The following is a 13,403-nucleotide window of genomic DNA, read 5'->3' as shown; positions in this document are numbered from 1 at the left end:
GCCACTCCCACTTCTCCAGCAGGGGCAGGGGCAGGGGCAGGGGCAGGGGCAGGGGCAGGGGCAGGTGGCGTGTCAGTGAGGGCACTGTTCCTCGGGATTTGACTGCCTCAGCCTGCTACTAGGGAGTTTGGCTGGAATTTTTAAAATATTTCCTATTTATGCCCTTCCTCTCCCCACCTCATTCTATGTTCCCTTTGCATGAGCTTTTAAATAAGTGTCATATTAAATGGTCTTATTGATTAATATAAAGCAATAAAAAGCAGGAGAAAGTACAAGGGGAACTGAACCCTGTTCCTTTCCATTTCTTTATCCCACTGAAAATCAGGTTTGATATATTTTGAATCAAACACTCTGCAGTTAAATGAAGTTGAAGTCACCCATGCCACTGTTTTTGAATCTGGAGTTTGAGATCACTGGTGGCATCCCTGAAGAAGGCAATTACCTTCCTGGTTGTGAAAGTTACGAGTATAGGCCAAAGGCTGTGGTTGAAAGTTGAAACGGTCACAACAGAAGGGGCTGAAAGAACAAATTATGCGATTGCATTTTGTGGTGTTCCTCTTCTGGAAGAGAACGGCTGTGAGAGAGGGTTGTGCTGCCTGTCAAAGCTGGAGCCCCCACTCTCTGCCTTTGTAATCGCCTGACAATACAGGAGTAAAAATAACCAGCCCGCATTTGCAGAGAGATAAAAGTTTGCCTTTTGTGTCTCTATGGGCAGTAGGGCAGCAGCACCAATGGAGCTGATATGACACATGGGAATTTCTGACATATCTCTCCCTACTCTGACCTTGAGGGACACAATAAAAAGGGGCTTCACAGCATACACACACACAGTCACTCAGCCCCGTAGCCAAGGTTGGTAATCAAAAGCATGTCTGTGTTGCATGTTTGTTCTGTGCTGTTACCTTACCTTCCTTAGCATGGCTTTTCGAAAAGAAAAGAGAATAAGGAACAGGATGTCTGTGGTTATCATGCTAACTTATGAGGCTGGTGCAGGGTTGGTGAGTTGAAAGGGAAAGATAAAAGAATAATGTGCATTTATTAAGATTTGAGTTTAGTAAAGCCAGTAGCAACAGTGTGTGTTACTGATGCTGTGTTTCAGCATGCATGGATCCTGAATATAAGAACTATTTGTTGCTGCAGCAACTTTTTATTGGAATGTTGTCAACAATAGCCACTTATAAAACAATGAGTGGTCCTGCAGGAGTTAATGCTCTGGCTGCACTCACCACTCTTTTGTAATTCTAAATGGAACCTTGTCTTCTTAGGCATTTATTTGGTCAAATTAATGCATGCATCAACCAAACTTCTTCACTAGTTTGAGAGAGAGTTCATGCAAAACTGGGCTTCCAACCATCCACATTACCACACATGCATGGACAGGTCTGCAGATACTAGCTCAATCAGAGTAGAAGCATAGGGACCATCTGCAGAGAACTATCTCTGAGATGTAAATTGGCAAAAGTGTATGGCAGGAGCAGACAGTAGATAGCTCACAGTCCACTAGTGAACCACCGGCCAGTTTCAAGTTGACTGACCAGTGCTTACAGATTGTTGGGATTTTTGTAGAGAATGTTGAATAAGTTGGAGCTGGGTCTGATCCAACAAGCTGCTTCTTATGTTCTTAAGCAAGGATGCATATTCATGATCACCTACTATATATATATAATAGATATTTTGCACTCTTGCTTTCTCATTTAAAACACATACACGTAAAGGGACCAAAAGGAATTTTATAAAAATAAGCCATCGTCTCAGCAAGAAGCAAGTCATCCCATCACTGTGTTACCAGATTAATAAAGCAAATTGCTATGTCAGTGATTTGGAATAAAGGTGTGATGGAGTGTACCAGGAACATATTGAAACAACTGTTGTTTGCCATGTATGAGGCATGCATTGGCCAAGAGACAGCTGGCTTTGGTTCACCCAGCAGAAAAGGAGTAGGCTGATACATTGGAGTGAGGTATTTATTCTGTTTAGATGTAGTACAAGTTGATGGACTTAAGCCTATAGGGACATACTGGGAAAGAAAGAAAGAAAGAAAGAAAGAAAGTTCTAATTCTTCTTTTGACACTGGAAGAATCTTTTCTATGTTTAGATAGGCTAGAAAGTGAATAGAGAGCATTTTTGTGCATGGGGGGGGGATACTGTGTTTTTTTGTAGCTAACTGGTGGGCTAATGCTTTGTTTCTGTTCTCTCTTCTCAACGTTCTAGAGTGTTCAGATTATCTGTTTTCTGCTGTTGAGCACTACTCCTTGTAGTAGGCAAGATGTCTATGTTGGACATGGCTGAGTTTGGGGAGGCGGCTGAGTATCTCCGGAAAAGTTATGAGGAGATGTTAAAGTATCACAATATACCATTTGATGGTAAGGCAACTTTTACTGTTCTCAAGGGGCCTTGTAACCATGACCCCCTCTCTCCCTTTCTCAAGTGTTGCTATTGTTTGCTTATATGTATTGGGGCAATTATAACCGCTGCTAGAACATTTGTTTACCCAGTGTTGCTGCAGATTAAAACCCATTAATTTCAGAGTATTTGAATCAAACGTTTATGAAATCTGATTGCAACTATAGAAGTTCTACTAATCATACAGCTCCATTTTGCAATTTGTAGGTAAACCTTTAGTGAGATTGTGTTTTTCCTGAGAATTACACCACTACTGTAATATGTAAATTGGACACGTGAACAAAGTACTGTATTTTTTGCTCTATAAGACTCACTTTTTCCTTCCTAAAAAGTAAGGGGAAATGTGTGTGCGTCTTATGGAGCAAATGCAGGCTGCACAGCTATCCCAGAAGCCAGAACACAAAGAGGGATTGCTGCTTTCACTGTGCAGCGATTCCTCTTGCAGTTCTGGCTTCTGAGATTCAGAATATTTTTTTTCTTGTTTTCCTCCTCCAAGAACTAGGTGCGTCTTGTGGTCTGGTGCGTCTTATGGAGCGAAAAATACAGTACTTCTGGAAGGACTGTGTGAGACAAAAGTATCTGCTTTCTAGAAATCTGTGGAGAATTTAGTTTGGGAAGCTGTTTCTTAGCCATCTGTCACACTAGGGATAAACAATTGACTGCAGGAGTATCCAGAAATGGATACTCATTCTTTCCACCTCTGCCATTATCATATTACATGTGGGCTATTCACTGCCATTGTTACAATTTACAGGAGTGATCTGTTTGGTTTCAGAATAAATACCCCAATGCTAATGCACAAGGAATGCAGGAACATAATATTGCTTTCTTTGTCCTAAAATACATTTTCCATCTGACTCAACTCTTGGGGTCACAGGCAAATCCAGAAACAGGGACAAATGTCACCGGACAAAATCTAGAAAGGCCTGCTATATTCCAGCATCTCTTGAAACAATGCATTTCTGGATCGTCCCAAAGCAAACTTCCATGTGTCTGCTTCTAGAAATTCCTAGTCCATTTCTGAAATCATTCAAGATAATGGTTGTGTACAAACTATGCCTTTAAAGCACTCTTTGAAGCACATTTCCCCCTTCAAAGAATTATGGGCACTGTAGTTTGTTAAGAGTTGCTGAGAATAGTAACTCTGTGAGGGGTAAACTCCAGTAGGAAAGAATACTTTAAAGGTATCGTATGTATGCAGCCAATTGTTGTCTGCAACCATGCACATAGTTAATCCACCTAAATCCCACTGAAGTCAATGGGATATAGGCAGCCTAACTATGCTCATAATTGCAGTCATTGTCTCTTCTACACATCCTTGGATTTTTTTTATCACAAACATTTACCTGGCAAATGCAAGTTTGCCTTTGATAGAGCTGAAATAATTATGCATTTGGCCAGGATTTCAAAATCTGTGTCCAATCTTTGGAAGTTAGTTTTCTTTTAAAAAAAAACCTGATTATGAGGGATACTTGGTATTTTTTATCTATATTTTAAAAGATTTATAAGCCATTATAACATATAACAGAGGTGTACTTCTATACAGTCGTACCTCGGGTTACATACACATCGGATTACATACGCTTCAGGTTACAGACTCCTCTAACCCAGAAATAGTACCTCGGGTTAAGAACTTTGCTTCAGGATGAGAACAGAAATCATGCTCCGGCAGCGTGGTGGCAGCAGGAGGCCCCATTAGCCAAAGTGGTGCTTCAGGTTAAGAACAGTTTCAGGTTAAGAATGGAGCTCCGGAACAAATTAAGTACTTAACCAGAGGTACCACTGTAATCTTAAGACTTCTGGATAACTTCCAGGGTATTTAAAACAAACAAACAAACGCAAAGCAAAGCAAAGCAAAGCAAAGCAAAGCAAAGCAAAGCAAAGCAAAGCAAAGCAAAGCAAAAAAGCCATAAAACTTAATCCAACATCTTATTTGTTGTCTTTGCAAGTCACTCTAGAAGCCTTTTTCACCTGGAGGGCAGGGTAAAAATGCTTTCAACAAATATATTTATATATATATGAATATGATTAGAGGTATTACAATTTGAAACATGGTTATGCAGTATTGCGCAACGAATTTGAGTTAGGAAGGCTTGCTTAAATATACCTGCCCCAATTATCCCTGCTCTAGCCCTTGATTCTGAGTCATGATTTACCACATACTGTATAAGGTAGCAGCAAAATACACAAATCAATCCTAAAACAAGATGGGTGTGTGTGTATGAGAATTACACAACATCAGCTTGCAATACCCATGATTTCCAGGTCCATTGGCTTGGCTAGATAATGAAACGAGGAGAATACTATTGTGTTCCGTTGTACTGTTAAATTTTATAAGTGCATGTATGGAAACTACTAAGAATTGTAACCCTTATTGCTCCCTTTTCCGGAGTGCTCTCATTTCTCTTGTCTCTTTCGGGGATCGTAAAGGAAAGAAGAGGGCCTGGATCCCGGATGAAAAGGAAGCATATATTGAAGTTGAAGTCAAAGAATCCTCTGGTGGCAAAGTCACTGTGGAAACGAAAGACAAAAAGGTAAAAGAATTCCATACTGATGGGGGGCAGTGAAATGTGGCAGGGAGGAATTGAAAAGGAAAGAGAGCCTGCATGAGGGCATATGGCAGAGGAAAGGAAGGAGATGAAATATGCTTAAACATGTCACATTGGCCGCAGTTCTTACTGACGCTTCTGCAATCATCAAGAATTAAAAGTGGCTCTTATGTTACAGGAGCTTCCCAGGGCTCCATCACACGCTACTCTTCTGGGACAGATCACACGGGAGAGGCACAATGATCTTGTTTGGTTGATGATGATGATGATGATGATGATGATAATTTTTATTATTTATATGCCATCCATCTGACTGGGTTGCCCAGCTACTCTGGGCAGCTTCCAACAAAATATAAAACACAATAAAACAACATTAAAAACTGCCTTCAGATGTCTTATAAAAAAAAAAACCCCTAAAGCATGGGAAATGACCTCATTATCATTCCCTCTCATGTAGTCTTCCCTGTTAAGATCAGGCTTGAAATTTGTGTGGCTTCATCATTATTATGTTGTTTTTTGAAAGCTGGGTTAAGATTTTAACATTTCAATCTGCTGTCTCTAGGGTTCATTTGTACTCCTCATTTTAAAGGGTGAATCTCTTTTAGGATTGATTATAGATTTTCAACTACCCACTGGCACATGGGTAGGCAAACTAAGGCCTGGGGGCCAGATCCGGCCCAATCGCCTTCTAAATCTGGCCCACAGATGGTCTGGGAATCAGCGTGTTTTTACATGAGTAGAATGTGTCCTTTTATTTAAAATGCACCTCTGGGTTATGTGTGGGGCCTGCCTGGTGTTTTTACATGAGTAGAATGTGTGCTTTTATTTAAAATGCACCTCTGGGTTATTTGTGGGGCATAGGAATTTATTCTTATCCCCCCCCAAATATAATCTGGCCCCCCACAAGGTCTGAGGGACAGTGGACCGGCTGAAAAAGTCTGCTGACCCCTGCACTAGCATAACAAAGTCCCTCCCCTTCTCTCCTATCTCCTCGCTGCCCTGCCCCCCTCTAAATCTGCTCTGAAGGGCCAGAAGTTTCCCCAGAACAGTACAGGGAGAGGAGATTTTGTTCTATCAGGCAAGCGGAAATGCTAACACTGATGGAACAATTCCCTTAGTGCCATGTTGTATCCCACCCATTATGCTTTCCTGAGTACTGTCCACTGCCCTGTGATGGCTTTTATGTCCTGAACGGCTGTTTACAAATCTTTTAATAAAAACAAACATAAACTAAAATCCTGGAATAGTGTGAGGCAAAGACACAACTAGGCCACTGCTGTAATGCAAGAACCACCTGCTACACAGTCAAATGAATTAATGATTATTTATTCCAATTATTTATACTGGAATTATTTTGTGGGATAGGAGCAGATGCTGTCCTTGCCTGCCTCCCTCCCTCTCACAATAGTAGTACTGCTACGAGTACTCATATCAGTAGTAACAGTAACAGTACTCCTACTCCTACTCCTAATATACTTTTAATTTTTATAGTGTTTTTTTCCTAAATATGAGAGCGACTTCACATACATTAATTCAACAACAGAACAACATAATTTCAATTTAGCAATGAAAAATAGTTCGGTTGTCGATGAAATTTATGACTTTGACATGAATTTTCCTTACAACTCAATCCTTCCAAATAGTACAAGCATATGCATAGTTTCAAGAAGATTCCTTTTAAGGAAAAGTGTTGAAAGAATTAGTGAAATACCTTTCCTTGTCCCCTAATTTACCCTCAGGCAATCAACTGTCTCAACCTGACAGCTGTGACAACATTCCATAGCCGTAATGACTTATTTTGTTTATCTGGTTGCTACAATGGATTTGATTATCCAGCTTGGTTCAGGAAATAATAGAAAAATAATAGGCTAGGTTTTCTTCTCAGATAAGCTATGGTCTGTCAATCTACACAGAGGAAATACAAATCACCTAAATTGTTTTTTGTTTTTTTTGTAAATGATGCATTTATTGTAGAATTGTCAGCCATTATTTTTTCTGGGAATTGACTTAACAAGCAAGATATCTGTACAAAATGATTTTTTAACATTTATTCTAAACTGATGCTACTGCTGCTAGTACTATAAATACCCATTAGGCTTTTAAAAAGCAATTTTATGGCAGTTTACATTAACCGTTACCAGGCATTCAATCTAGGATAACCAGGCGTTGCAGTGACAGGCTTTGCCCATAACACACATATCTTCATTAAATTATCTGCAGAGATCTTATACACAGACATATGGACATGCAATGCCCTCTGTTATACCTTCACTATCTCTAGACTGAATGCTTGAAAAGGGCTCCTGCAGTGGATAAGCAAGCAACACAATGTTGATATCTGTGCTTGATTTCTGTGGTGCTATATCTATTCACAGTACTCAGTTGCTACATTGATTTAAATAGGAATAAAGTTTGTACTCTGATTTCTATTGCCTTTATTGAGTTCCCCTTCAAGGTGGCAGAACGCTTGATAGTTTTTAATAACCCAGCAGCTGCTAAAAAATCAACTAGGTCAGTCTCTCAGTTAATCTTAGTTAATTAATATGATTAGTACATTTAGTTAGTCCATTAACCAGTCCCCAATTAAATTGACATGTGAGGAAAAAGCATTAAAAATCATTCATTTTTTAGGATGATGGTTGTGTGTGGTGCAGCAGACATTTTTAGAATAGGTGTTATAAGGACTGGCCCCGTCTTCAACGTCTCCACACATGTTGGCCCTGCGGAAACCACCCTAACCTTCTCACATTATTCAGGAAAGGAAAGTCCAAAAAGAAATTCTAAGTGCATTTGGCTGAGAGCACTTAGATGCCTCGCTGCAATTGGAAACCTTGTGTGATTGATGTTCCTGGTTATAGGGAGAATTCTAAGCACATTCAGCTGAATGTGTGAACAATCTTCCTTCCACACAGCACATTAAGGTCTGAGGCTACAGCTGGCAGGGATTACTACATTGGACCCCACTTTACCCCCAACAGGCAAACATCCAAATAGACCTGCTCAGTGAGAGTCAAAAAGAAATACCTAATTTAAGATGGTGTGTTTGCCATCTGCATTTTTGTTTATTATGCATCGGAATTAAAAATTATAATCAGCTGTCCATCAAATTAGATGAGGTACATCATCACCAAAAATATTTGAACCCATTAATCAAACTGCTGAATCAGTTATATGTTGCAGTCCTAATTAAAAGTAATAATAATAATAATAATAATAATAATAAATTTTATTTATATCTCGCCCTCCCCAGCCAAAGCCAGACTCAGAGTGGCTAACAGTAGTAAAAATAGCACAGTTTACATAAAACCTTCTCTTGATGTTGATTCAACATCTAATAACTCTTATCTTCAAACTTCTACTTCTGAGTGACAGCAAGATGGCTAATGGCTTCCTGCTTCAGGCTTTGGGTAGCTTTTGCTTTCAACCTAGCTGTAGTACTGAGATTTTCCTTGCAGCTCTGCTTGATGAACTGTGCATAAAGATGAATAAAACAACAGCTGCTCCCTGACCTGCTCTTTGGGGCTGGTGGTGGCTTTCCTGGGGCTGGTGATGAGGGAAGCTCGGCTTTCCCCACTGCCAACTCCACAAGTGAAAGGAACCTGAGGCTATCTGGAGAGTGAGAGGGGTCGGTGTGCACCGACCCCTCTCGCTCTCCAGATAGCCGCCTGAAGCCTCCGGAGCACGGTGGGAGCTCCCGCCACGCTCCAGAGGCTTCGGGATGCCTTCTGCTGAAGCCTGGAGAGCGAGAGGGGTCGGTGCGCACCGACCCCTCTCGCTCTCCAGGCTTCAAAGATAGCCACCTGAAGCTAAGGGTTCCTTTCAGGTTCCTTTCGCTGAAGGGTAGGTGCCCCTTCAGCTAAGTGGGAGGAGAAATGGAAGGGGCTCCGTTTCTCCTGCTTCTTCACTGAAGGCGCGCTGCGCAGAGAGGGGGATAATTTTTTTTCTTGTTCTCCCCCTCTAAAACAAGGTGCGTCCTATGGTCAGGTGCGTCCTATAGAGCGACAAATACGGTATATGGATAATATCCCATGTTCCTTCCTTGGCACCTCCTAGTGTGGCAAGGGAGGACCTGTCTCAGAGACCCTGGAGAGCCACTGTTGTATGGTGCAAATTCAACAAGCCAATGATGTTTATTTAATATATTTCTATTTTACCATTTGTTAGTAGCGAGAATTAAAGCAATTGACTTAAAACCAAATACTGTGTTAAAAATGCTGGGAAACAGCAATAAGAGACACCCAACAATAAAAACATCAGCAACAAACCAGCAATGAACTGATAAAAACAGTATTATTAAAACCGTGGGGGGATCTTCAACTGGTGCCTACAAGTCATCAAAACAGGTGCTAGGCATTTCACCCTGGGGAGAGCATGCTGTGGTTGGCTACCACCACTACGAACACACTGTTTGACTTATTGGGCTGGGTCACATGACACAGTAAGTTAAAGTCGGGCTTACTGAGACTGTGAATGTGTGGGGTCCTGGAGGGGAGCTTGCAGCCCCATAGCTCTTCCCTTGTCTTTTTTAGAGCTGGACAGTGCTGAGCTAAGCCAAGGTTTGACTTAGCATGTTTTCTTAGTCTGGGCTCATGGTTTAGCTCTCTCTTCACTAACCATGAGCTATAACCAAGGTTTGTTCCAGGTCATTTTATGTTGATATAGATATACATTTTACAGGAATTTTAAGAATATATTTTAGCATATCTTATACTTCGGCTCCAATATCATTGTTAACCATCATGATCTAGGGACAGCATGGCTTAGAATCCTATTATTAATAACCAACCAAATCAATATAAGATATATAACTAATATTGTTTTCAATCCTTGGGACCAGCTATCTACTTCTCAGCAGACTTCCTCTAATGCCTAGCTATGTTTCTTCAAGCTTCCAGGTTATTTTGTTATGTTTTTAACCACTAGTTGTTTTCTGCTGCTCCAGAGAAGCGGACACGGAGCAATGGTTCCAAACTACAAGAAAAAAGATTCCACCTAAACATTAGGAGGAACTTCCTGACAGTGAGAGCTGTTCGACAGTGGAATTTGCTGCCAAGGAGTGTGGTGGAGTCTCCTTCTTTGGAGGTCTTTAAGCAGAGGCTTGACGACCATATGTCAGGAGTACTCTGATGGCGTTTCCTGCTTGGCAGGGGGTTGGACTCGATGGCCCTTGTGGTCTCTTCCAACTCTATGATTCTATGATTCTATGATTCTAGTCATGTCTGCCTAATTAAGCTGAAACTGGCAAGGCTTTCTTTTCATATGAGCTTTAACATTTGTTAAATGCAATTCATTCTCATCAGGCACAGATGTGTAATATGATAGTTATTCCAGTTCTTAGATTTAAAGGATCAAACTAATTCCAGTTATTATAAGTAATGAATTGTATACTTCAGCTGTTTGTCTAAATAACCTCAAACCTTCCTGATTAAAACCCTGTGGCATATTATTTTGTTTAGGTTATATTTATCCATAGAAACCCTTGACAGCAGCCGCTGCGTTGCACCACAGGAGCAATTGAAGTGCAATTACAGGACTCACGACAAGATGTGACTAAGCCCTATTAAATCCCTAAGGCTCCACTCTTGAAAGTCAATGGGATTTACTTCCATGTCCCATATGTGGAGCTGGGTTGCTAGTCCTTGCCCAATAAAGTGCTGCGACCAAGAGTCTGTCTTCATATATTTCTAGTCTAGGAGAAAGAGCTGGAGAATTAATCTAAAGTGCTCCTTGTGTATGGCCAATACCACAAAGGAGGTTTCATAGGAGGATATTGCTATGGGGCCAAATGGCTCATCTGTTGCATGAAACACAATGTCCAAATGTGATGCGTGATGACTGGCGGCAGTGCAGCCTTTAGACCAAACTTTTTAAAGACCTCTTAACCAAAAGTGTTCAGATGAAGGGGAAAGCCATCACTTTTATTTCCTGCTTATGGGTTTCAACAGCACCTCCTTTGCTTTTCTTTTTGTAGTAAGTATTACAGGCTTTCATTACACTCACAAGATAAGACCAAAGCAGAGAAAACAAAACCAAGGATGGCAATATGAAAATCTGACACAAACGGCACCTTGTTTTCAAAATACATTTTTATTGGATTTAATAATAAGCAAGAATAAATTGCACCATTCCACCACTGCAGTTCAACATCCTTGTTAAGAAAAGAAAACATTTCTTAAGAAATCCCTTTATCAAAATGTTTCTGTTTAATCCCTGCAGACTGTCGTTGTAAAGGAGGATGACATTCAACAAGTGAATCCTCCCAAATTCGACATGATTGAAGACATGGCTATGTTAACTCATCTCAATGAGGCCTCTGTGCTGCATAACCTGAAACGGCGTTATGCCAAGTGGATGATCTACGTAAGTAAGACAAGGGCACCATGTCATATGTCTGAATCAAAAGACCCAGAACAGATTTCTCCCAATTCACATCCTTTTGCTATCCCAAATAGCAAGGTTTGTGTCACAAAATCCCACCCCATCCCCCACTTTAACTTCCATTATATTAGGAATGTTCCCCAAATTTTGGTTCTAGACACATAGAGAGTAGCTGCTTGGTACTTTTGATTAGATGTTCACTTAGAAAATGTCCAGTGATGTGTGTGAGAGAATATCTACATACAAGTGTTGATACTGCGTGACTCAGAAGAGTGAGTAAATAATATTTGTTCCCAAGCATAGGTTCCAATTCAGGTTTCAGTAGCAGGGTTGCAAGCAAAGAGATTTAACAGGGTGCATTTTTAATCTGCATTTGTTATAGTTACTTCATATTAGGCTTCATGACAGCCAGAAATGTTCCTGAGGAATAATCACACACAAGTCCAAAATATGTTGGTGGGGTGGCTGCCATCTTCTGTCCCATCCGAAATGAGACTAAATGGTGATGTATTTTTACTTTTTTCTTTCCTCTCAGACCTATTCAGGCTTGTTCTGTGTCACCATAAACCCATATAAATGGCTTCCAGTTTATACTGCTCCTGTGGTAGCAGCCTATAAGGGCAAGCGGAGGTCTGAGGCACCGCCCCACATTTATTCCATTGCAGACAATGCCTACAATGACATGTTACGTAGTAAGTATCTTATCCATTGTCTCATTGTTGTGGGAAGGAAGTTCAAAGCTAGTGTAGTCTTAGCCATTGCATTAAAACATCCCTAGCGTTGCCCCAGCTCTTATTTGATCACCTTCATACTTCTCTTGCGTACCAAACTCACAGAGAGGAAAACAGTCTTTTGTCCCAGAGGCAATGAAGCTCTTAATTTTCTAAATGCTTTCTGTTTGTTTCTCTGTGTGAGAATTAATGTAAGAAACAGAGAGAGAGGGAGAGAGAGAAGATAAGATGGCAGAAATTTTGGCAATTAGAAAAATGCACCTTGTGGTGTTTTTCTTACTGCCAGTACACTGCTGTAATCTTCCGTGTTCCCTGCTTCAGATGTTGAACTGCTAGCAGACTACTACCTTCCTGAGCAAGTGCATTCAGAAAGGGACTGTAGTTCTGAAGTTCAGAATGCAGATGTGGGAGGGATGGCATGTTTGAATGTTCCCCTGCACCAGAAATTCTGTGCACATGGAATTCAAATAAGTAAGAAGGTTAAGCTGGAATTCTAGGGCTGCGCCCGTATGGTTTCCTTCCCCTGTACTCTCACAAAATCTGCCTTGGAGGGTCCCGCAACTCCCTTGGGCTGATGCAGAAGGCTGGAGGGTAGAGGAAGAAGTTCTGTTGTATGCTTGGGAACCCATTGCATCAGCAGAGCTCCTGCCTTGCATATTGGTCGTTCTCTTTGATGTGTTGCGAATTTATTTGGCATTGCTATATGGCAGGGGTGGCTAACTGACCTGTGTTCAACCCACTGAGGGTAACACCTATGTGAAAGTGTGTGTGGTCAAAGTGTGTGTGGCCCCCTTTTTTTTAAGGGACATTTTGGGGCAGGAGGGTGTGGGTGTGTGTCCCATTCTTTTGGCATCACAGAATCAAAGCTGAAGACCATAAGAGCACTGGAAAACAATAATAATTAGATTTTTAAAGGGTCAAATTTTAGGGGACCTTGGGAGTGCCACAAAAACTAGTTTAGCACCATAGTAGCACGGGGGTGGGGCAGGGCGGTGTAATGAGTATAGGAGAATAAGTATGGAAATAGGGCTATAAACTTGAGTTGCAGCTGAGTGCTAGCCCTAATTTCCTTCTCAGCTGGAATCACTGAGATAAAACAGGGAGGGGCTACCAGTCTGAGTACAGTCACCTACAACTGCAGGCATATTCAGTAAAAAAAGAACTAGACTGGAAGAAAAGAGTTGAAGCTCAGTAGCAGAACAGCTGCTTTGCCTGCAGACGGTGATTGGTTCAATCCCTGTCATCTCCAGGTAGGGCTGGGAATTATTTCGTCTGAAATCCTGGACAGCTGCTGCTAGTCAGTGTTGACAGTATTTAGCTAGATGGACTAATTGTGTGACTC

General features: G+C 41.1%; 1 protein-coding gene across 1 annotated transcript in view; it reads left to right on the top strand.

The window, feature by feature from the left end:
• Positions 1-718: 718 nt before the first annotated feature.
• Positions 719-13,403, top strand: part of MYH7B (myosin heavy chain 7B) — a 53,523-nt gene continuing 40,838 nt past the window's right edge. Inside the window, exons 1-5 of the mRNA XM_081866860.1 lie at positions 719-852; positions 2,212-2,363; positions 4,834-4,937; positions 11,169-11,312; positions 11,866-12,022. Of these exons, the coding sequence (XP_081722986.1) occupies positions 2,267-2,363; positions 4,834-4,937; positions 11,169-11,312; positions 11,866-12,022 (502 nt within the window). The 5' untranslated portion in view covers positions 719-852; positions 2,212-2,266. The remainder of the gene's footprint in view (positions 853-2,211; positions 2,364-4,833; positions 4,938-11,168; positions 11,313-11,865; positions 12,023-13,403) is intronic.

Source organism: Podarcis erhardii (genome assembly GCF_964252035.2).
Source record: "Podarcis erhardii genome assembly, chromosome: 6".
Lineage (NCBI taxonomy): Eukaryota > Metazoa > Chordata > Lepidosauria > Squamata > Lacertidae > Podarcis > Podarcis erhardii.
This window is presented reverse-complemented; position numbering and strand designations above follow the sequence as displayed.